Raw genomic sequence first — 23,728 nt, forward strand, 5'->3', positions numbered from 1 at the left:
TTTGAGTTTCATTATTAGAGTTATTTCGGAAATCTCTGTAAGCTCTGTCCCTTAATTGAATTTTATCAAATACTTCATAATCGAACCATGGAATATTTGACTTAGGCTATAGGCGCCATATCGTTGATTACTTTTTCACATTTTTCCAAGAGATCGCGATAAAAAATTTCAACATTAGTGGAGTCCAAATTGAAAGGTGAGTTACACTTAGCCAGAGGGATAACCAATCCATCCTTCCAACATTTTGGAAATTGGCAACTGGTAATGATAAAGTTTATGAGAAAGGTGAAGTGATTTATCAAAAAAAGAGTCAATGAGAATGATCATTTGACGGATATCCCGTCAGTACCTAAAGCGTTGCTCCTGATATGTCTTAGGGAACTTCGCACAATCTCACAGGTGACTGAGGTACAGTTCTCATTATAAAACTGGTCTAGAACTTATTGAATGTCGCTGGGAAAAGTGTATAGAGCTGCTAGGAGATAATGCTGAAAAATGAATAAATTTTTTCCAAAATTTTTGTGTTTTCTTTGCTGGGCCGGGTACTCCTGGACCACCTTCATATTTTTCAATGAAACTTATCGTAATAGCTTTGATTTTAATATAAAAACTGCGGTTGATTTGTTAGGAAAACGAAGAGGGGGGGGACTTATATTTCAGGCGCCATTTACACTATCAAAGTTTATTAGAATAAACCCATGGTAATTTAAAATGTTATCGAAGAAGCAATTACCTCATTTCAATACTACTGATCCGGTTCCCTACTTTTTTTAACAGTGGCGGATTCAATCCGCACACAGCAAAACATTTCGCCAAGTCGTTATATGATAAGGTGATAAGATAATTTCCTTATCAGCGAGGGAAGAACGAACAATTTGAATCACTCTACATGCCATTAAGGAAATATCGGCAGTTATAACGATTTCGGGCAAAATGTGGGAATTGCCGATATAAGACACAAACGGTGTGAGTTTTCATGGCTGCTATAAAGAAAATAGTGACGATTGGAGATGGTGCTTGTGGAAAAACGTGTCTATTAACAACGTACAGTTACAATGAGTTCCCAGAAACTCATGTCCCCACTATTTTCGACACCTACTCGAAAGATACCGAAATAGACGGCTTACCTCTCACTCTTGCTCTGTGGGATACAGCAGGCGAGGAAGACTACGACAGACTGCGGCCTCTGTCTTACTCCAGAACCAACGTAGTGCTCATTTGTTTCTCCATAGACAACCCTGATTCCTTACAAAACGTTAAAGAGCGATGGGCTCCAGAAGCCAAACATTTTCTACCGCATGTGCCCGTCATACTGGTCGGGAATAAGCTGGATTTGAGGAATGATCCTGAAGTGGTGAGATCCCTGAAGCAAATGAAGGCCCATCCAGTGACTTGCCAGGAGGGGGAGCGTATGGCGAGGAAGATCGGAGCCGTGAAGTATATGGAATGCTCTGCCAAGTATCTTCTAGGGGTGAAAGATGTTTTTGAAGAAGCTGCTAGAGTGTCGATGACGGCGAAGAAGGGGAATTTCTGGACGAGATACTGTGCGATATTGTGATGTTTGTGTTGTTATTCGGGGTTTAGTTGAACAGCACGAAGTTGTACAAAAATTTGAGTCAAGGTTCTACAAACCCCTTACTTCAAAGTTTACCTTGACCCGGAGGTTGCCACTCTTGGGGTGGCTGATACACCCTTTTGGGGATGAGGAAGTCTGAATCATTGATTTATAGAGTCTGTAGACCCACTAAAAAAGAAGTAATGGCTTGTTGATGGTTTTATTAAAGCCGCGTTCTCACGAGTCAAAAGTTGATCGATTTCAATTGATTAATCAAAGTTGATTGAAAAACCTCGCTTTGTTTCAATAAAGTTGATGAAGTTTTCAGTGAATCAAAAAAAGATTGATCGATTCAAACTTTTTTGCTTAAGTGATGAGTTAACTTTTAGTGGAGCCTCGTAATGGCTTGAGGCCAGTTAGTGAAAAACTGGAATCGGTCAACAAAACTAGTGAGAACGCGGCTTATAAGTCAAAGTAAAATAAGCAAAAAAAAAAAATGAATTTTTCGGTAGAAACTCATTATATTTTTTGAAGTGCCCGGTCTAACTTTTTTTCGTCAATATGAAAGTCTCTGGAGTCAAAACGAAGCGAGATATAAGAAAAAAATGTTCAAGCCTATTATTTTCGACAATAAAATAATGTTAATAAGCCACCCAAGGTTTGATTTTTTTAGAGTGCTCAGTTTTGAAGAAATTTGAGATTGAAGTGATTATAATATTTTTCTAACTCTGCAAAAAATTGCCTTTTCTTCAAAATAATTAGGAGTATTAGTAAATACACATTTTAGCTATGTTTTATGTATCAACAGCTTTCGGACCCGAGTCCGAAAGCTGTTGATACACGTTAAACCGGTCGAACTTCTACCATGTTTTGTTTTTCTATAAGCTACATTTTCACTACGAATGATTTCATCGATAAAATATCAATTTTTTGAGTTATTCGCGAAAAACCATGTAAAAACGTCAAATAGTATTGACTTTCAGAAAACGAAAGTTACTATTAATCAATAAATCTATCCATTCCCAGACTTATTTTCAATGAAATATTCTTCACCCTCAAGAAGGGGTGGTATCCACTCCCAGGGTGAAAACAACCCCTGGTACAGGAAGTAGAGGGTAAGTAGATCCTTAATGCAAATTTTTATGAATATTAGTGCTGTTTGGCAAAATTGTCTGGGAAAATTGTCATTGACTGGACTAAAAGTGAGGTTAAGGGGAAAAATATTGATATTGCATTGATGAATGATTGATGAATGCAGATGTGGAGAACTGCTTACGTATTTGATTAAAAATGGTTTTTATCTGCATATGTATTGTTTGTGTTTCGATATTATATTCAAAGCGCGAAAAATTGTTTTGAAATCAGATATAAAAAACCGAATTAAATCTATCTCAATTTGTTGGGCCACTTTACTATTTGTATTGTTATATTCTAATCTATAGGAGATATAAAGCCCGTCGAGTGTAGTAGTGACAGTTCTGTATTCAATTCAACCTATTGATAAAAACAAATTGAAAATTTCTAGAAATATTATTTATTCTGCTTCCTTTGTTTTTGTTATATCAGAGTTTCAACTTCAGATATCAAATTCTCTTTACTTCGTCACTATTAGATTTCAAACTATATGTTTCGTATTATTTTGGACCATCCTGAATATTGATTGAATACAGACCTGGATATTCATTAGCGTTGTACCTGGCGCTTTTTCATCTTGAATACGAATTGATCGACGTATCACAAAATTTCACTTAAGGGACATTTCTGCCTAAATTCTAACATCAAAAAGGCCACATCACTAATTTTGCAATCGAGTTATTTTCAAAAACAGGGGAAATAATTCTTGAGAATATTATATCCCTTTCAATTGAACCAAAATAAAAGTTAGTAAAGGTACCTAGAATAAAGTCTCAAAATGATAATATACGTAGCAAGTCCGGAAAATACTGTTTTTTTGGCGTGTAGACAAAATTCTAGGCTGAATTTAAAATGCACGAATATGGGATGGCCGTAAAGATGAATATTTTTATATAACAGCATGTTTTTTTATCCAATTACCACAAAAGTTCTCTCAATATGTGTTTTGGAAATTTGTCATTTTCACAAACAGAGCCAACTGTTAACAAATTCATGATTCTTACCTTGTGCATTGATTACAGAAATAAGCTTTTTGATGGGGTGAAATTTGATTTTTATAAAACTTTATTGAAGTATTCTTTGACTTAAAGTTCTAAATTTACATGTTCAATGGTACATACTCAATGTATTTGTGAAGAAATCAGTAAATATCAAGCACAAAGATATATTTTCCTCTATCCACAATGTTTTTTTCATAGATCCGTAATTTTTTACTACTTATGAGATGTTCAAGAATACATTTCATTATAACAATTCCTTTCCTCAAAAATGTTCATACAAAATGATTTTAAAGACAGAACACACAAACTTTTCTAGATCTGTATCGTATACATCTTTTTATATAGATATTCGTAATTCCTATTTTAATGAAAATAAATACTTTAATAGTAAAATTGTCTAAATTCAAGCAAGTGCTAATTTTTACAATAACCCAGCTTCTTTAGTGCTTCTTCGATGTCCTTGTAAACTGAAATATCTACCACGGTTGGTGGAATCTGAAAAATATTTTTGATTAGGTATATAATTTAATACATTCTTTTTCTGGAATAAATGATTTTCAGATCACAACGATTAGACTTTCCCTGTTGATTTTTTTCTTGACCTTGATTTTATCATTGGAAATAACTTAAAATAAAAAAACGCGGGATCCTCTGCTATTTTTAAGTGTTAACCCAAGGAACTCCTAGTCAGAGAATGCTTTCATACTATTGAGGAATTCGAATCTTTTTTGTTTTGAAATAATATTGAACTATTTCAATTTATTTATTTATTCATTTATTTATACACTGTTTTGCAGGTTATACCCAACTACAGAACAGGGATATAAGTCAAATTACAATACACTACAATGGGGAATGTTCCTCCTGACGAAAATCAAGTAGTTTTCATAAAAGAGCTCTAAAACAATGCATTTTAAACTTATCATTTCAACCTTTTTCTTTAAAAAATTATTTAAAGACTTAAAAAATAGGAATGAAATAATGCATTCAACATTTAAAGGGATTCGCTTCTATTTCACTATTTGGCAACATCGGTTATAAAGGACAATGAATCTGTTACCTGTATGAGACAAACAAAGATGACATATTTCAGAGGCGTGCTATTATGTTTACTTATGTTCCGAGTTCCGAGACATTCTGTGACATATGACATTTTGTGAACCTAACGTATCTTCCTCTATATAAATAAATAACAAAACAACTGTTGTTTATGTGGCGTGTGGAGGTGGTATATAATTTAAATTTTGCCTTAATTATTGATTTATAAAGATAATTTTCCTTTTTTAAAGTAGAATATCTAGGTACGTATAAATTATTTCTACTTGATATATTACATCCGCCTAGCATTCAAGGCGCTGTTGCCAATATGTGAATTAGAAACAAATCCCTTTAAAAATTAAAACCCAACATTTGAAACATCAATTTGAATACTTTCCGAAGCGAATTTGAAAAACTCATGAATTAAACTCAACTTTATTTTGTTAATACTTCATTTGCTGTTATAACCCAAATTGAGGAACATTACCCACTACAATAATTTATAAGGTAAAAACAATACATATAGAATTAGCTGAAGTAAAGAGACCTAATCGCAAAGATGAAACAGTAAAAAATGTCAAACTGACAACTTGCTGATTTGCATTTGACACATGTTATGCAGAGATGAACGTGGTATTGGTAGATAAAAAGGATTTTCCAGTCTGGAAGTTGGTCTGGGTACATTGAAATTAAGTTTTTGCAGAATATGTTGGCCAATAATTAAATTATTAATCAGTTGAAAAAGAAAAATTGTGGAGTGACAATCACGACGGCAACTCAAGCTATTCATTGAATGTCTAGCTAACAATGCATCATGGGGAAATCCAATTGGCGGATAGATATTGTCTGATCTATAGGAGAGAAGTTTTAGGAAACGACATTGTACTGATTCAACTTTCTCTGCATACAACTGATGAGATGGATTCCAGATTATGGATACATATTCTAATTTTGATCTGACGATGTAGATGGATCCGAGAAATCTCTGGAAATTCGTGCAATAAATCCATACATTCTGTTTGCAGCAGACAGAGTAGCTTCAATGTGTAGTACGAAGGAAATTTTTGTGTCGAAGGGAACACCTAGATCGGTGAATGTGAAAGGCCGTTGGAGTGGAATATCGTTTATCAAATATTGCTATGAAAATGGACGATATTTTAGTGTGTACGTCATTAGATTACATTTACTCGCGTTTAACGGAAGGTTAAGTGGTAGAGCAGGACCTCAATAGGTTATACGTAGTGGGCTACTGAATTTCGCCTTTTAGGTCAGCAGTTATATGTAAATGCTTTTCCAATAAAGACATATTATTATTATTATTGTTGCGAAAACACCATTGGTCAACACGTTTCAGATTGAGAGAGAGTTGAAGACAGTCCTCGATACCATTGATCTTACAATATAATTTCAGGTCATCGGTGTATATCAAACAGTAATGTCAATGACCTCAACTATGTCGTTTATGAAGGCCTTAAAGGGAAGTGGACCTAGGTTGCTTCCTTGTGGAACACCTGAGGTAGCTGCATATTCCACAGACTTGAATCCATTGAGTATAACATACTGACGCCTGTCAGTGAAGTATAGATCAGCGTCAGAGAAAAGCCGTACCTGTACAATTTCAATAGCAGTAATCCGTGATCAAGTCTGTCGAACGTCTTAGAGAAGTCCGTATATATGACATCAGTTTGGGATCTCCTATCAATGGTTTCAGAAATATATTGGGTAACATTGAAAAGGTTGGTGATTGTGGTGTTTGTCATCATTGTAATTGTTTCGTATTGTTCTATTATTTCGTTTCGTTTCGTTTGTCAACTCAACCTTAATAATACTGTTCTTTTATGAAATTTAAAATTGTAACATTGCCTTTTCCTATCTATTGCTATTGATAGTTGAAAGGGTTAATGAAAGTTTCATTTTATATTTTTATTAAAGGTGCACACATTTTTTAAAATTTCTGCCGAAGTATCAATAGTGAGATAAAATGAAATTATTACCAATTCTGTTTATTAGAAAATTCTTTAAAAATATGTGTACTTGAAGTCATTCTTTGTTATCGTTCCGTACCTTAAACTGAGGAATGTAAATGACTGCATTTATTGTCTTTCGAATTGTCTAGCAACAAACCCGGACTCACGGTCGATGGTAGGTTAGACGTTTCTGGAAAACGCAAAGCATGATTTTTCTGAAAATTTCACCTCTCACATTTCCTTACCTGTTCTATCGATCTAAAATATTTTCAGCATTGCGGCGTTGCCACTTCCATCAAACAGTCCTAGCAACTTTATTTTTTTAAATGGAACACTCCGTATATTAATACATTTTTGGAATTGCTCTGGTATTTTAATACTTTTTTGTTAATAATGTCCTATACCTATCTCTATCTGTTTTCGAGATAAAAAATAAATTGTGCTAAATATGGTCCAAAACATAGCCTTAATTGAAATCAAGTACATCAGTACTCTCAATTCATGAAAAGTTGATATTTTGATGATAGTTTGGACAAACTCGAAATATTCAAATAACACCAAGAAATCGACTCCATATCATACAGGGCGTGCTAAAATTACTATTATTTCCATTGTGCATGAAAGTAGTCAAAAGTTCATTTTTTCAAATGAAACCCCCTGTATATTACTCGGTAAATTGAAAGATAGTGAAAAATGCTTCAAGATGATATAGATATATCATGTCCCTATACCTAAATTGTCAAGTTTTCTCAATTAAGTCGCTTCTTCTAGAAACATTATTGTTTTTTAGAATTTGGATATAGATAGCAGTGGAATTATCAAGCTTATAGCAGTTCGGTTACTTTTATAAGTAATTGATAAATGGTTATTGACGGTGTTTCAAAAAATCGCCAAAAATGAATGCAAATATTGATTATTCAAACGAAGTTCTTATGAAATTATTTATTATACACGGACAGTGTGATCAAATCATTGCCAGAACTTGTAGAAAATTCAACCAAATGTATCCTGAATTAACACCAATGAACGGGAGGAAGTTTGTGAGAATACAAAATAATTTCCTTAACTATGGCTCCATGTTAAAAGCGCCTTCAATATTACCAAAAACTGTTACTTCAAATGAGGACAATACTGTTAACGTTTTGGCATATTTCTATGCATCTCCAGAAGCTTCCATTCGCAGTGCAGAAAAAGATTTAGGTGTATCACATGCTTCTCGAAATTAGATAGAGATAGGTATAGGACATTATCAACAAAAAAGTATCAAAATACCGATTCTAAAAATGTATTAATATACGGGGTGTTCCATTTAAAAAAATAAAGTTGCTAGGACTTTTTGATGGAAGTGGCAACGCCGCAATGCTGAAAATATTTTAGATCGATAGAACAGGTAAGGAAATGTGAGAGGTGAAATTTTCAGAAAAATCATTCTTTGCGTTTTCCAGAAACGTCTAACCTACCATCGAACGTGAGTCACGCTGTATATGATCGATTGAAAAAAACATATTCAGAAGAATATGTGCAGCATGTATGTGACTACTATTTGTTGTTTTTGAAATTGCCAGTTTGATTAAAATACAAGTCTTTTTTTGTAGATAAACATAAAATAAATGACATATTTATTAACTACAAGCACAATATGAATTCCTGCCAAATCAAATGAACAGTAATTTCATGATATTTTTTTTTCCAAAAAAAGTTTGACGCAATTCTTTAAATTGAAGTTGTCTTTTTATTTATGGACCGATCGAAATAAACCAGAACAGCTAATGTTGAGAGAAATTTAACGCAATACATTAGTGAAAACCGCACTCAAATAGGTTGAGTCGTTTTTGAGATTAGTGCCTAGAAACAGATGAGCAGACAGACAAAAACTCAAAAAATCGTTGTTTTGCTTCAAGAAAAACCCCTCCAACAACAGTTTTCTCAAATATCTTTCAAAAATTATATGTAGTTATTAATATTAGGACTGATGGTACAGTATTACATACCTTCTTCATTTTATTTCTTGCTAGGTCAGCAATAGATTTTCTGCATATTTTTCCGGATCTGGTTAGAGGCAAACCTCTTACAGATATCGCTATTTTAAAAGCTGCCACTGGTCCAACGTTTTCTCTAACTAAAGAAATCAGTTCTTTGGATACCATAAAATCGCTAAGGAGAGCATCTGAAAAATTGAAATGAATGTGAAATGAAGTATCTCGCAGTTGTATACGAAACATCAGGGAGTGAAACCTGCAGACTAGGGTCAACAAACCCGGAAAATAGCTTTGATGAAGGATATGTCGTTAGGTTAGAATTATTTCATAGTAATTTCCACTCGAATTCTAGAAATTTTCTTATGATAATAATGATGACGATATTATAATGATAATATCGCATTCGTTGGAAAATGCCCTTGTAGGGCGAAACTGCAGTAACATTAGTTACAAAGAAAAATTGTATAAAATATGAAAAGTTTTAATTCTTCAACGTGTTTATATTTATACAGTGTGTAACAACGAAAACTTAACAGAGCCGTTTTTGAATATAAAAAGTAAGATTTTTAAAAAAAGCTCGGATTAGTTTTCGAGATAATTTGAAGATTTAAAGGTATTTTTATTGAGTTCAACTCTTTTTAAAATGAATCGAATGGTTTTTAAGGTACAATTTACGTTCAGAACTTTCATGAAAAAAATAAATTTTTGTTTTTTATGACAACCTGCTAATACGTGTCCATTTGATTTCGTAAAAAAGTAAGAATTATTTGTCTATTACGAGGAGATTTTTTCGGGGAATGGGATTGGTTACCACCCTTACATTTTAGGTAAATTGAGTGGTACCTCCTTATGAAGGTTGCCTTTTGACGTGGATATTTTATGCTTCTGATAAAAAAGTGAATCATACTGAAAACTTACCTATACAATGAATCCAACCTGCTGATTTCCTTGAATGCTGATGACACAGAAAAGTTTAAAAAACTGTTTTAGGGTTAATAAATCCCAATAATTGTTTTTAAAGCACACCCAAAAAAAGTAACACCTAATAAGGGTAACTCACATAGGAAATTTAGAGTAAATGTTCAAAATGTGCGCCATTTTGCTTCATGCAACATTAAAGATTTTGTTCGAATTTTGCTCTTACATTATTCAACATCTCAGGAGTTATAGCTCGGCATTCATCATTCTACGATATAATTCATCCAAATTGGCTGACTGTGTAGCATAAACTTTAGACTTAAAATATCCCCAGAAAAAGTAGTCCAGTGCAAAATGATTATTCAAAAATTTTCAAACCTGCTGGGCATAATGAGGTGGTGCACCGTCTTGTTGAAAATGGATAAATTCATTTTGATATCTTGGATCTTGTTCAATTATTTCAACTATACGAGGTTGTATTGCCTTTTCAAGAAGTTGTAAATAAGAATCACCGGTTAAATTTCCATCAATGAAAAATGGACCTATAATATTGCCTAATATTCCGGCCCAGACATTCAACTTTTGGGGATGTTGGGTATGTATTTCTGCGTATTGTCTTGGGTTTTCATCCGACCCATAACGACAATTGTAACGGTTCACGCAACCATTTAAATAAAATGAGCTTTCGTCCGAAAAACAGATGTTATAAAGCAGCTCGGAATTTTGCATTAATCTCTCACTCATGCCCTCACAAAACTCCTGTCCTCGGTCAAAATCATCCTCATTGAGTTCATGAACAAGTTTAATTTTGTAAGGATGGAATTTGTGGTTTTTAAGGATTCTCCATGCGCTCATATGGCTTATTCCGGCCATTGCTGATAAACCTCTGGTACTTAACCTGGGAGTGGCGATGACTCCAATCGCATTATCGTCATTCACTACCCTTCTCTGAACATTTCTTTTCTTATTTAAAACCGAACCTGTCTCCCTGAATTTTGTGACCAAATCCAGAACGTGATTTCTGCTTAGGTGTTTACCAGGGTTTTGCTCGTTAAAAAAAATTGATGTTCTATTAGCATTTTGGTCGTTGCCAAAAAATAAAGCAATAACTGAAACCCTTTCAGCAGTAGTGTAAGGCATTTTTAAACAAATAACAATACACGACCCGTTTAAAGAAAACAATCGAACGATGTACTAATGAAAACTGGAAGAAGAGGAGTGGGTATTGACTTTAAAAAAGGCATTTAATTCAACAAAAAACTGATGAGAAGAAGTGCTCGAAATTTTTTTTATTTAGGCATATAAGTTACCGAGTGGTCTGTCTAATGTGTTATTAACATGGCAATTTTTACTACAAATTCTACAAAAAATCTGATTAGTCTGAAAGGTGTCCCCTTTTAATTAGAAATCGATGTGTCCGAGCATTTTTTAAAAATCTTACTTTTCATATTCAAAAACGGCTCTGTTAAGTTTTCGTTGTTACACACTGTATTTGTGTTAGCATGTATGTATATGTGTATACGTCTGTCTATATCACAACACAACAAAGTTTTTGTTTCGGGGTTGAAATTAGATGATTTTAATGTATTTCCACGTGTAAAAACCGAAAGTGACCATAAAAATTATATATTAGCTCTTGTTTTCAAGATATAGTATCATTATATTATATATATGTATATTGAGTTTTCAACAAATGAAATATTTCATCACCAACAGTTGGTACACATGTTTGTTTACATAACACCCCTCTCATCAGCTGTTCTTAAGTAGTAAACATAACCTATGTGAGTTTGTCAATTGTACGCACGTGGTTGCTATTGAAATTATCGTGTGAAGTTGATTTTTAAATTAATTTAAGTGCTGATCTGAAATGCCTCGAAAGTGTGTGAATTCTGTCGATAGCTTTTGCTATATATGTGGTGAAATAACATTTAAGGCTCAGAAACGTAAAATGACACCTATCGTTAAGACAGCCTATGAACATTATTTTGGTGTGAAAGTTGGGGACCAAGATAAATCATGGGCTCCTCATATATGTTGTAATTCTTGTTCCGTCATATTGCGAGAGTGGCTGAAAAATAAAAACCGGGCAATGGCTTTTGCAGTACCTATGGTTTGGCGTGAGCCTACCAATCATACAGACGACTGTTATTTCTGCTTAACTCCTCCCATTAAGCAAGGTTTATCTATGAAGAAAAGAGGAACGGTTAAATACCCTAATCTCCCATCTGCTCTTCGGCCTGTACCACACTCAGACAATTTGCCAGTCCCTTCTCCACCCCAAAACTATGAAATTTTAGAGGAAGGTGATGAAGACTGTTTAGAAGGAGCAACCCATCCTTCTACATCCTATGACCCTGATTTTGAGGTAAGCGATAGGTCTAGTGATCCGCACAGAATTAGTCAAGCAGAGTTGAGTGACCTTATAAGGTTTTAAAAGATTCCACTACAACAGTGGAATCTTTTAAAACATGATGTGAAAATATCTCAGTACAGACAGCGTCAAAAAGATTTGCTTCCTTTTTTTGAGAAAAAAGAAAACCTCGTAGTTTGTTCTGATGTTAATGGTTTGATGGACTGCTTGAATTTGGATCACACTCCATCTGAATGGAGACTGTTTATAGACTCTTCAAAACTAAGCTCAAAAGCTGTACTTCTGCATAATGGAAATCAGCTACCCTCTATTCCTATAGGTCATGCAGTTCACATGAAGGAAACGTATATAAATATGAAAACACTTCTCCAATCAATCAAATATGAACAACACAAGTGGCACATCTGTGGTGATCTGAAAGTCATTGCTATACTCCTAGGAATGCAATTAGGGTTCACCAAGTACTGTTGTTTTTTGTGTCTGTGGGACAGTCGGGATAGAAAATCTCACTATAAAAAAATGAACTGGCCTACACGAGACCTAAACCCTAATGAGAAAAATGTAGTTTACGAGCCTCTTGTAGATCCTAAGGATGTTCTCCTTCCCCCATTACATATTAAGTTGGGACTAATGAAAAACTTTGTGAAGGCCATGGACCAGGAAGGACAAGCTTTTAAGTACTTGAGAGCAAAGTTTCCCAGGTTGAGTGATGCTAAAGTCAAGGAAGGCATCTTTATTGGGCCTCAAATCCGTGAAATCGTAAATGATCCTGCTTTTGACATGATTTTAACAGGAAATGAAAAAAGAGCCTGGGAAGCCTTAAAGGGGGTTGTACATGGGTTTTTAGGTAACAAACGAGATGATAACTTCACAGCATTGGTTAAAGAGCTTCTTCAAGCTTACCACCAACTTGGATGCAACATGTCCTTAATAATTCATTTTCTTCACTCTCATCTTAATTTTTTTCCACAAAACTGTGGAGCTGTGAGTGACGAACATGGAGAAAGATTCCATCAAGACATTGCCTTAATGGAACAGAGATATCAGGGCCGTTGGAATGAAGCAATGCTTGCAGACTACTGCTGGTCTGTGTGTAGGGATGCTCCAGAAGTGTTTTATAAAAGACAAGCTAAACGACAGCGATCTTACAATGAATCGGATGGACTTAATTGAAATTTGGTGGTACAAACTTCTTTTATTTGTCAAAACACTAAGAATAATGTTTTTTTTTATTAATTTTGTACTTAAAATATTCTAAAAGAAACATAACAATATTGTTTTATGTACTTTCACTTTTCACGTATAGTATAACTACTCTTTAAGATTAAGTACTGTGTTTCTCAAAAACCAGAGCTAATAAAAATTTTTCATTGTTATTTTCGTTTTTATCATCCCAAAATTAGTAGAAATTGACTAATTTAGTGTAGGAAACATTCAAAAAATATTTTTTTTTTGTGTTGTGATATGTATATTGGGACAAAACACAAGCACTACAGGAAAATCCTTAAGGCGCTCTAAGAGTGGTACCTGTGCGAAAGTAGTGATTCACATTGTAGATTACATTAATTTGGAAAAACATTGTCAGGAAGTTTATTCCACATAAAAGCCGTTCTCCAAATGGAAGAGTTCTTAAACAGTGAAGTTCGAGGTGTACTGAGATGAACCTCAAAACGATGAGCAGCCACAGTCCGTCGCGTATTTCTGATATGTACCGCTCTTGGTGGAATCAAGTGTGCCAAGTCACTATGAATGTATTTACCTAATAGATAAATATATGACAATTTTAAGTGTTGGTTTACGCATTATTCGTTAATATTTTTATTATTGAGTGATGTGGGACTAGTCCGACTCTGTGATTGCTTTTGAAGATGAAACATTCAAAAATTGTTCATTGAAGCTGGCTTTTCTTGCAATAAAGTACAATAAAGTTGAGCTAACAGAAGTATTACTCGATTTTATTGGTTATCATATCTCGGGTTATGAAAAAGTGACTGCTTTGGGAAACGAATACAATCGAGAATTTATTTATTTCAGTACAGTACATGCGAAAAAGGAAAAATGATGAATCTGTTGGAATCTATGGAAATAAACAGGTCAAAGAAAATCCCAATTTTATTGTCCTCAACGAACAACTTGATTTAAATAATAGTCCTCTCCTGAACCTATAATACAGATCCCAAAACCTACATTATATTGAAAGCTTTGTTATGTTCATGGATTTTACAGGTATATGAAACGCAGATACCGGGTATCAGGTATATTTATGATAGAATAAGCAACATAGGTATAAATTACTCAGATTTAAATGTAATCAGTTAGTTTTGAAAATGGTGTAATAGCCGAAACCTGTCAACAATAAAGAAATATAGTGGAAAATAGACAAAAGTGTGTTTTTAGTGTATCCACAGAGAATGACCTGAGTATCTGATTGTTCTTAATTATCTTGCAATAATAGACATATCTTCAATATTTCATTTGAATTAAATGAATGACACTCCAAATTATGTGAAATTTGAACAGTGCTCAGGTAAATTTTCATTGACAAACAAATTATAATGAGAAATTGAAAAATAATGGTTTTTTATTTCAGTTCAATACAAAAATGTACTATTAGGTGTACGTTGATACTTATTGATTGAAGAGAAAATGTCAAAAAAGTTACAAAATGATGCCCAGTAATTACTACTTTATCACTATCCTTATCAATAACACGAACAAATAGAAGAAGCATATGAGAGACGTCCGCGCGCAGCTGCAATACTGCGTTCTCTTCTATCGTACGTGACAGTCCGCTCGCTGTTTATATCCACCAACCCAGTGATTACGCCAAGAAAAAAATAGGCAACCCAATGTTTGTATATTTGTATATATTTTCAGTTAGTTATACTATGCATTGTATCTCAGTGTATGGAAACCATAGAGAATGATGAAGCTCCTGATGAAGCTCCTGACGAATACTTTACAACCCTAGAATATGAAGTCAATATCTTCACCTACTGCAAAATGGCGGAACATTTAATAATTTCCTGAAGACAAACACATTAATATCGATATTTCTAGAAATATTCCTTTTTGTCTGCCATATGGCAATTCCAACAACCCGATAAGGTCTGTTAAGTTATTTTTTGTTTATAAAAACGATAAAAAATGTCAGTACGACAATGAACATCATTTTTTAGTTAGAATATTCTCATTTAAACGGCAATGTTCACAGACAAAATTGCCGTTATTGGAGTGACACCAACTCTCACGTTTTCCTGGAAACACATACCCAATATCCAGAAAAAATTACCGTTTTGGCAGGAATATTGGGAAACCATATTGTAGGACCTTTATTTATTGATCAAAATTTAATAGGGAAACTGTATTTGAATATGCTGGAAACTACTGTTGACTCTCTCATCACTGAAATCGTCGAAGCGGATCCTAATAAATTCGATATGGACATTGTATTCCAACAAGATGGAGCGCCACCACATTACTCCAGACAAGTAAAACACTATTTGGATACTACTTTTCCCGGTCGTTGGATTGGCCGTCGAGGTCCTACAGAATGGCCAGCCCGCTCGCCAGATTTGACACCTTTGGACTTTTTTATGGGGCTATTTGAAGCAAAAGGTGTACGAAACTGAACATGCCTCAATATTGGATATACGACAGAGAATAGTAAATATTTGTAGAGATATTAACGTTACTGTGTTCGAAAATGTTCTGCGTGAATTATCAGATAGGCTGTTTATATGTCAAGAAGTTCAAGGCAACTATTTTGAGCATCTTCTGAACTGATCTTAAGCTTTTTACCTCATATTATGTAGTTAAATGTCAATGTATTCAGACAATTATTGAAAATTCCGCCATTTTGTAGTAGTTGAAGATATTGATATTATATTCTAGGGTTGTGAACCATTTATCAGGAGATTCAAAAAGATGTGTCACAAGACCCCCCTTTCAATTTAATTTTTTTCCCAGTCGCCATCTTGAGAGTTTCATCTGTCAATTTCACTTCAAAATAAAGTATTCGTGCAATAATTTCATTACCCCAAATTTAAATTTTTTGAGTTGACCCGTTCAAAAAAAAGGGGGATGACATTAAAGAAATGCACTGAATATTTATTGAAGTTTCAATTACCTTCTTTCATGACGAACAAACACAGTGGAATTTCATTCTTGATTTCGTCTGGTACGGATACAACGCAGGCCATCGACACGTCTGGATGGGACAGAACTATGTTTTCTAAAGCTAATGTGGATAATCTATGCCCTGCAACGTTGATTACATCATCAGCCCTGGCTGTTACGTAAAGTAATCCGTCTTTATCCATGTATCCAGCATCCATCGTGTCGTAATACCCCTACGGAAGTGAGAATTAATTTTCTTGTTCACCCGAACACATTTTTGTGAATTAGGCCGGAAAAACAGAATTATATTACAAGACAAATGTACCTATTACTGAGACGAATAAAAGAGAGAGAAAGGAAAAACTAGCCCCATTGGCGTGAAACGAATCCAACAAAAACACTGCTTCTCCACACCACAATCGAAATAAGAATTTTTGATGCTCGTTTCAACAAAAACTAAACTTCAATCCTCATTTATATTCAACAGACTAAACGAACTACTGAAATTCGGTTCAAGGACACATAGAAACATGTTATAACGAAATACTGAAATTGTTGAATCGGTATATGATAACTATGGAGAGCAACAAAAAATCTATTCCGATCATCTCATTGTTCTGCTTTCATTCTGAATTTGAATAAAAACGAAAAGAATACGCGACGTATTGGTGATGCATCTGGCCGCGTCAAGTTGGTCGGCTGTTGTTAATAATGTTTATTTATCAAAAAATTACAATATTGAATTCATAAGTTTATATCAGTAGTGCTTGAGAGCTGCATAAATAAACAATGGCATCACTGAAGAAACAATCGTAAAATTGATCCTTGTGCGTGATATAGCCTCTAGAAAAGATTCAAAAAAATGACAAAAAAAAACATTCATGTAGCACATAATACAATATTTAAAATATCACAATGATTGGTTGTCAGTTTCATGCAAGATATTAGATGATATAAAATATCACAGTCGAGTCGGTAAAAACGTCACATCCAGATTAAGTGAATAACACGATCGGTTTGAAATCTCAGTGAACATAATATACATATATCACATTACAAATTATCTAAATATCACCAATAGATGGTTAACAGTTTTATGCAAGGTATCACATGAGATAAATATCACAGTCGGTAAAAAGTCACATCTAGAGTCTTTTGAATATGACAAACAATTTGTTAAAACTAATAAATTTTAACAGGTTTGAATTTTTGCAGTTTTTACAGTAAAATCATTTTTTGGAATATATCTCTGTCATAACTATTTAGCCAATTTTTTACTTGTTTCTTAAACTTAACGTAGTTTTGACTAGTTTTTATGGTTTTTGGTAGTAAATCCCAAGTTTTTGGTCCCAGTTAGCTGCAGTGTCTCTGTCCCACTATTTTGATACATTTCGGAACCACAACACTATGTTTTTGTCTCCTAGTATTGTATGGGTGATCCGAGCGTGTTATTTTAATTTCATTAGAGTTGTCTAACATCGAAAATGCCACTTTCTTTGTATAAATTATCGCTTGGATACATCCTTCCTTTGCCCAAGATGATTTTAAGAATTTTTCTTTGTACAATATTGAGGCAATTTAAGTGTGTGTCATTTACTCCTCCCCATCCTATTATGCCGTATGAAAGTTAAGACTGAACTAAACTATAATACACAGTTGTCAAATGGGTAATATCAAGGTATTCTTTCAAGAGTTTGAATCTTGATATGAATCCTCGAAGTTTATTTGTGAGATACGATATATGTAAATCCTATTTCAAATGTCGGTCAATTTTTTTACCGAGGTATTTAATGGAGCTGGCTTCTGGAATTGATATATTCTGGTTTATATTCAATAGCACCATATTCGGCAAATTGTTAGTATAGGAGGTGAATGGTAAGTATTTGGTCTTTTCCGCATTCAAAGTAAGTTTATTGTATACAAACCATTTATTAATATTGTTGAAATCTTTTTCTGCCTTCGCTTTCAGTTGTTGCCATGTATCGTCACTATAAAATACTGCTGTGTCATCTGCAAAGCTCAGAATAGTTCCTTCAGAGATCATTTTCAATAGGCTGTCTATATAGATGGTGAACAGAAGAGGGCCTAAGACCGTACCTTGGGGAATCCCGTAGGTAATCGTCCTTGGTGTACTTACTGCACCATCAATATCGACTACTTGTTTACGGTTTGAGAGACACGATTTCAATAGATCATGCGGCTTACCCCGCATGCCAATTTTTTCCAGTTTCTCAAGAAGCCTTGTATGACAAACAGTATCAAAGGCTTCGGAAAGGTCAATAAAAATGCAGACTGATGGAGATGTCGAGTGATTTGCAGATATGAGTCGTCAGTTCCAATATTGCATCTTCTGTAGATCTTCCTTCTCTGAATCCATACTGTTGTTGGGAGAGGATATTATGTTTTTTCATGAAATGTGTCATTCTTTCTTTTATTATTTTTTCAAAAATTTTTGCTATGTGTGATATCAGAGAAATAGGTCTATAATTTGGAATTTGTTGTTTATCACCACTCTTGAAGAGCGGTTTGATAACACCTGTTTTTCGAGGTTAATATCATCTTTTTGTTATTGAATTTTATCTAGAGCTCCAGAATTTTCATGTTACCAAAACTAATATTTGTTTGATCGTAATCGAGTTCATTTTTTATGAATATTCATTATAGAGTGTGGCAAATCCTTTCAATCCATATATATATTAGCATCAGTGACTTTGAAAGTTTCCGTCAATACGATTATTTCAAATATTTTTTCCATAAATGAAAAGTTCATATACGTGTTTGGCAATACTTCTTATATGGTGTGGACAATTTTAAAGTCGCTGAGTCGCTGAGTGACAAATAAGACTTTAGTCATGTACCTACGTACTTTGAAACAATTGTTCTTGCTGGAATTTTTTGGTAATCAGGCAATTAAATTTGTTCAATTTGATAATTGATATTTTGTTCTTATATCGATGCATTCAGCTGAGAATCTGTATATGTATCTGTTGAGTAGGGATGGTGACTGTAAGCCCACAGCACTTAGGCCACATGTGACCCATTGTACATCCTCCCGAGTAGTAGTCTTCCTAGGCCATCGTCCATCCTGTCCTTTCCAGGAAGGTGGACAGGCCACTGGAAGACATCTCCTTTATATCGGCAGGTGTAGGCCAAAACTCACCGAACACACACTCTCTCATTGACGATAACTCCGGGTACTCGCATAGGACATGCCTGACAGTCTCATCTTCCTGTTCACACATCCTGCATAGAAGTGTGTCCACTAGCCCCATGTTATGGCAGTGTTTCCTTAGTTGACAGTGGCCAGTCAGAAATCCTACTGTTGAGCGTAGATTTTTCCTGGTCATCGCCAGATATTTCTTCGGCGCCAGCTTCCCAGGGTCGCTGGCAAGACTGCATCCTTTGATTCCATTTCATCTCTTTAGGGATTTAGCATGGGTGTAACATTTGTAATTCGTAGTCCAGCCGCTTCCTTGGCTAAAGAGTAGGCAATGCGATTACATTTACCGCTGTCGTGCCCTTTAACCCACCTCAGGATAATGTTATTATCTACCGAGGCTTTGGCTAAATCTTGGTGGCACTCTAGTACTAGCCCTGAGGTAATACGTTGTCTGCTGTCAGTGCAGATTGTTATGTTTTTGCCAGAAATTCCTTTCCTGTTTCCTGGTTATTTCTCTTGTGGCGATTGAGATACCAGCCAGTTATGTTTGGACCACGCTGGTATGTTTTCCTATTCCCCACTTAATTCTTAGGCTTAGTGATCTAAAGTACACTCCACATCCTGAGCCTTCTTTGGTTTTTGAGCCGTCTGTATATATGCTTATTGCTGAGAAATTTCAGGAAATAATTTTTGTGAGTACCACTCGACCTGGAAATTGTCTTAGATAAATGTCCATTTTCTTGAACAAAAACTTCACCTCAAGTTTTAACGCAACTCACAATGAATGCATTTATTTAAACTTTTGCAATAAACTATGCGTTGGTTAATACTAATACCAGACATTATACTCATTAAAAGAACGTATTAATCATGAAGTGACTATTTCAACAAAGGAGTTCAAACCATTTACTGCATTTCTTAAAAAATGTTTTCAAAGTAAGCTAATTCTCAGAAGACCTTGCTAGATGAAGTATTTATTTCAGTAATAAATAAACGTTCAAACTCACCGGATATTTCGTGAAATACGTTTTCACAAATCTTTCTTCTGCCTTGTATAGCGTGGAAAGCACTCCGGGTGGTAGAGGGAGTTTGATTACTATTCTTCCAAGTTCATTGAAATCAGCAGTAGTACCATCCTTTCGCAAAACCTTTACTGCAATAATAATAATATATGAGTTATCAGTTCAAAACACGATATTTAGTTTGTTTCGAAAGTTTGGTCCGTTTTAATGTCATGTGTTTTTGTAGCTCCATCTCAACTGTGTCGTAATATATACTGATCGATAATAATAATAATAATAATTCTTTTATTCCATCTGGATCATTTACATGATATTGGAAACGTCACAGTCACAAGAATATCTCATTCAACGATAGAGTATTCTAAGGAATAAATATAAAAAATGTGTATACATATGAAACAAATTACTAACATCACTAAAACAGTCGCTAAAACAGATGATTGAACATTTCATTTATAGTGTATATAAGTAAAACACATTACAAACATTATTAAAACAAATGATTTCAGTTTTGCCCGTGTTGAAGAAACTCTGTCGTACTATAAAAGGCGTTCTCCAAGAGGTATTTTTTGAGAGTGGACTTGAAAGTAATTTGACTGTTTACCTCTTTTACGTATGTGGGAAGAGAATTAAAAAGTTTTATGCTCATATAAAATGGACTGTTCTCATATAGAGCTGTGTGATGTTTGGGAAGCCTGATAGAGTTTCCTTGTCTTGTGGGATAGCTATGAAAATTGGAATTTTTTTCAAACATTTCCTGATGGTCTCTGAGATATAGAATGCATTTATAGATGTATATGCTAGGCAGAGTCAGGATTGAGTTCTGATTGAAGCATGTTCTGCATGAGTCTTTCGGACCTAAACCAAATATCAGCCTAATAATTCACTTTTGGTATATGAAAATTCTATGAGCGTGTGATGTGTTGCCCCATAATATTATATTATAAGATATATGAGAATAAATTATGGCATAATATACGTTTAGGAGTTGCATGTTATCCAGTGCAGTTTTAAGCTGTAGAATTGCATAATACCCACTACTAATTTTTTTTTGATATAAAGTTAATATTGTTTTCCCAGCTCATATTTGCATTCAAATAAGACCCCAAAAATTTTGTAGACTCTGATATTTTGATCAATTCATTATTGAGTATCACATGTAAAGTATCAATTCTTGTAAATTCCCTCACATAGAACTGCATGCAAACTGTTTTTTTGGGATTGATGATTAGACCATTTCGATTACATCATCTACTGAACTCCATAGATATGGTATTGAGTTTGATTTGCAGTTCCTCAGGATTCCTTGCGTCAGCAGCAATTGTTGTGTCATCTGCATATAGGATGGTATGTTGCACACTTAGATGTAGTCATAAATCATTAATAAATAACAAAAACATTATCGGACCCAGAATGGATCCCTGAGGAACTCCAAGATCTGTGTTGTATATAAGAGATTTCTCTTTTTCTATTTCTACATACAATCTTCTGTACTGTAAGAGAATGCTGCACTCTATACATTGGTGTTGTTCATTTTTCCCAAATTTCAACTGGGCTTCAGCTCCCATGCGGCTTTTAATGGTTTAAAACGTATTGGAAAAGTCAAAAAGCTCGAAGAATCGGTGTTCTACGATTTAGAGTATTTAGACGATCGACAGAAATTGTCATGTTTCGGATTCTGTTCTTCTTTGCTTTTGCGCAACTAAAACTAACAAAAGAGATATCCCACCAAAAAAGGCCAGTTTAATCTTCCTCTTGAAGATGAACTCTTGGTGATCGAAACACGTGTCGAGGTGTTAAAATAATAGTTTGGTGTTGGGATAAAACTCCAGTTATATGTATGGCTACTGTATGGTGGTCAGTGTTCCTCAGGGAACCGTCTTAGGTCCTATCTTATTCCTTGTATATCTGAATTTATTATTTTCTCAACAATCTTGAGGAAAGATAATTTCATTTGCTTATGACACTGTTATACTACGAAGGTTGCCTTTTATGTTTCGGGATTTGGCAACCCTAGTGTTGCAATCTGGCACCTGACAGCTCTATCGTAAAGTTGGACATTTTTGAGCTTAAACGTACTCAGAACGTTTTTGAACGTTTTGTGTTGTTTACAGTAACTTAAAAAATTCATCTTGGCCCAAAAATGAAGGTGAAGGTCGCCCAAAATCAGTTGTTGTTCCAAAAACCATTGATGCTGTGCGCGAACTGATATTGCTAGATCGTCATGTGGCCTATCGTGAGATTGAGACAACCTTCGGAATTAGTGGGACCAGCATGCATTCAATATTGCATAAACATTCGACTGTCAAAAAAATTTGTACGTGTTGGATCCCACATAATTTGTCAATCGCTCAAAAAAAAAGGCTCGTGTCGATTGGTCGAAGGAAATACTCAAAAAACACGATCGCGGTGCTTCGAAACACGTCTATGACATTGTGACAGGTGATAAATCGTGGATTTACGTGTATGAGCCCGAAAGTAAACAGCAGTCGACTGTATGGGTGTTTCAAGATGAGCCAAATCCAACAAAAGTTGTTCGTGCACAAAGCTCTTCCAAGCGGAAAAACTGGACATGTCATAAACGTGCCACTAGAACAACGCAGAACAGTCAATTCTGTGTGGTACACAACCATTTGTTTGCCAGTTGTCTTCTTAGAAATCAGGAAAACCAACCGCTGAAGACGGATAACTCTTCACCACGACAATGCGAGCTCTCACACATCGGCTCAAACAACTGCATTTTTGAGCATCCAAAACATCGATTTGATGAGTCATCCGCCGTATAGTCCTGACTTGGCACCGAATTACTTCTTTTTATTTCTGCACGTAAAAAAACAAACTGAGAGGTCAACGTTTTTTGACACCTGAAGAAGCGGTTGCTGCATTCAGAATACATGTTTTGGGGATACCTCAATCAGGGTGGCAAAAGCGACAATTGGTTCAAACGCATGCAAAAGTGTATAGATCTTCATGGGAAATATTTTGAAAAACAATAAAGTGATTTTCGATGATTAACGTTTGTTTTTGTTCTCTAATCCCGAAATATAAAAGGCAACCCTCGTATATACCGCTAATGGATGGGAAGACGTTAGAAATATTGCTGAACGCGATCTGGAATCATCAACTAAGTGGTTTAGTGCAAATTTACTCACAATCAACTTTGAAAAAACTAAACATTCACTTCGTACGAGTCATATTTACCAAAATATATAAATATAAACATCAACTCCAAAAATGTCAAGTTAGTTAAATCAGCAAAGTACGCAGGTATGCAAATAGATAGCTTTCTCAGATGGAATATTCAAGTACATAGCTTGAAAAATAAACACTGATGATTTTCAAACAAGACTCAACCTCTAACGGAAGCAAGAAACTCTTTGGAAGGTTCGAAATAGATGAACATTTCAACCTAGCAGACCACTATTATAATATTCACGCAGTCATTGTTCACTGTGGTTCTG

The 23,728-nt window shown here is 34.7% G+C and overlaps 2 protein-coding genes across 4 annotated transcripts in view; one reads left to right on the forward strand and one right to left on the reverse strand.

The window, feature by feature from the left end:
* Window positions 1-859: 859 nt before the first annotated feature.
* Window positions 860-3,944, forward strand: LOC111507681 (ras-like GTP-binding protein Rho1). Its single transcript, XM_023163027.2, has one exon. The coding sequence runs from the start codon at window positions 977-979 to the stop codon at window positions 1,556-1,558; it is 582 nt and encodes a 193-aa protein (XP_023018795.2). The 5' UTR covers window positions 860-976; the 3' UTR covers window positions 1,559-3,944.
* LOC111506001 (acyl-CoA synthetase short-chain family member 3, mitochondrial) overlaps window positions 3,737-23,728 on the reverse strand; it is a 62,959-nt gene continuing 42,967 nt past the window's right edge. For all 3 annotated transcript variants that reach the window (XM_074176886.1, XM_074176884.1, XM_074176885.1), the window contains exons 9-12: window positions 20,253-20,398; window positions 16,096-16,318; window positions 8,687-8,862; window positions 3,737-4,185 (exon numbers count right to left, since the gene is read on the reverse strand). In XM_074176886.1, the coding sequence (XP_074032987.1) occupies window positions 4,105-4,185; window positions 8,687-8,862; window positions 16,096-16,318; window positions 20,253-20,398 (626 nt within the window). In that variant the 3' untranslated portion in view covers window positions 3,737-4,104. The remainder of the gene's footprint in view (window positions 4,186-8,686; window positions 8,863-16,095; window positions 16,319-20,252; window positions 20,399-23,728) is intronic.

The sequence above is a fragment of the Leptinotarsa decemlineata genome, unplaced genomic scaffold (assembly GCF_025532065.1).
Source record: "Leptinotarsa decemlineata unplaced genomic scaffold, Ldec_3_MD MMD2_tig00002082_RagTag_RagTag, whole genome shotgun sequence".
Classification (NCBI taxonomy): Eukaryota; Metazoa; Arthropoda; class Insecta; order Coleoptera; family Chrysomelidae; genus Leptinotarsa; species Leptinotarsa decemlineata.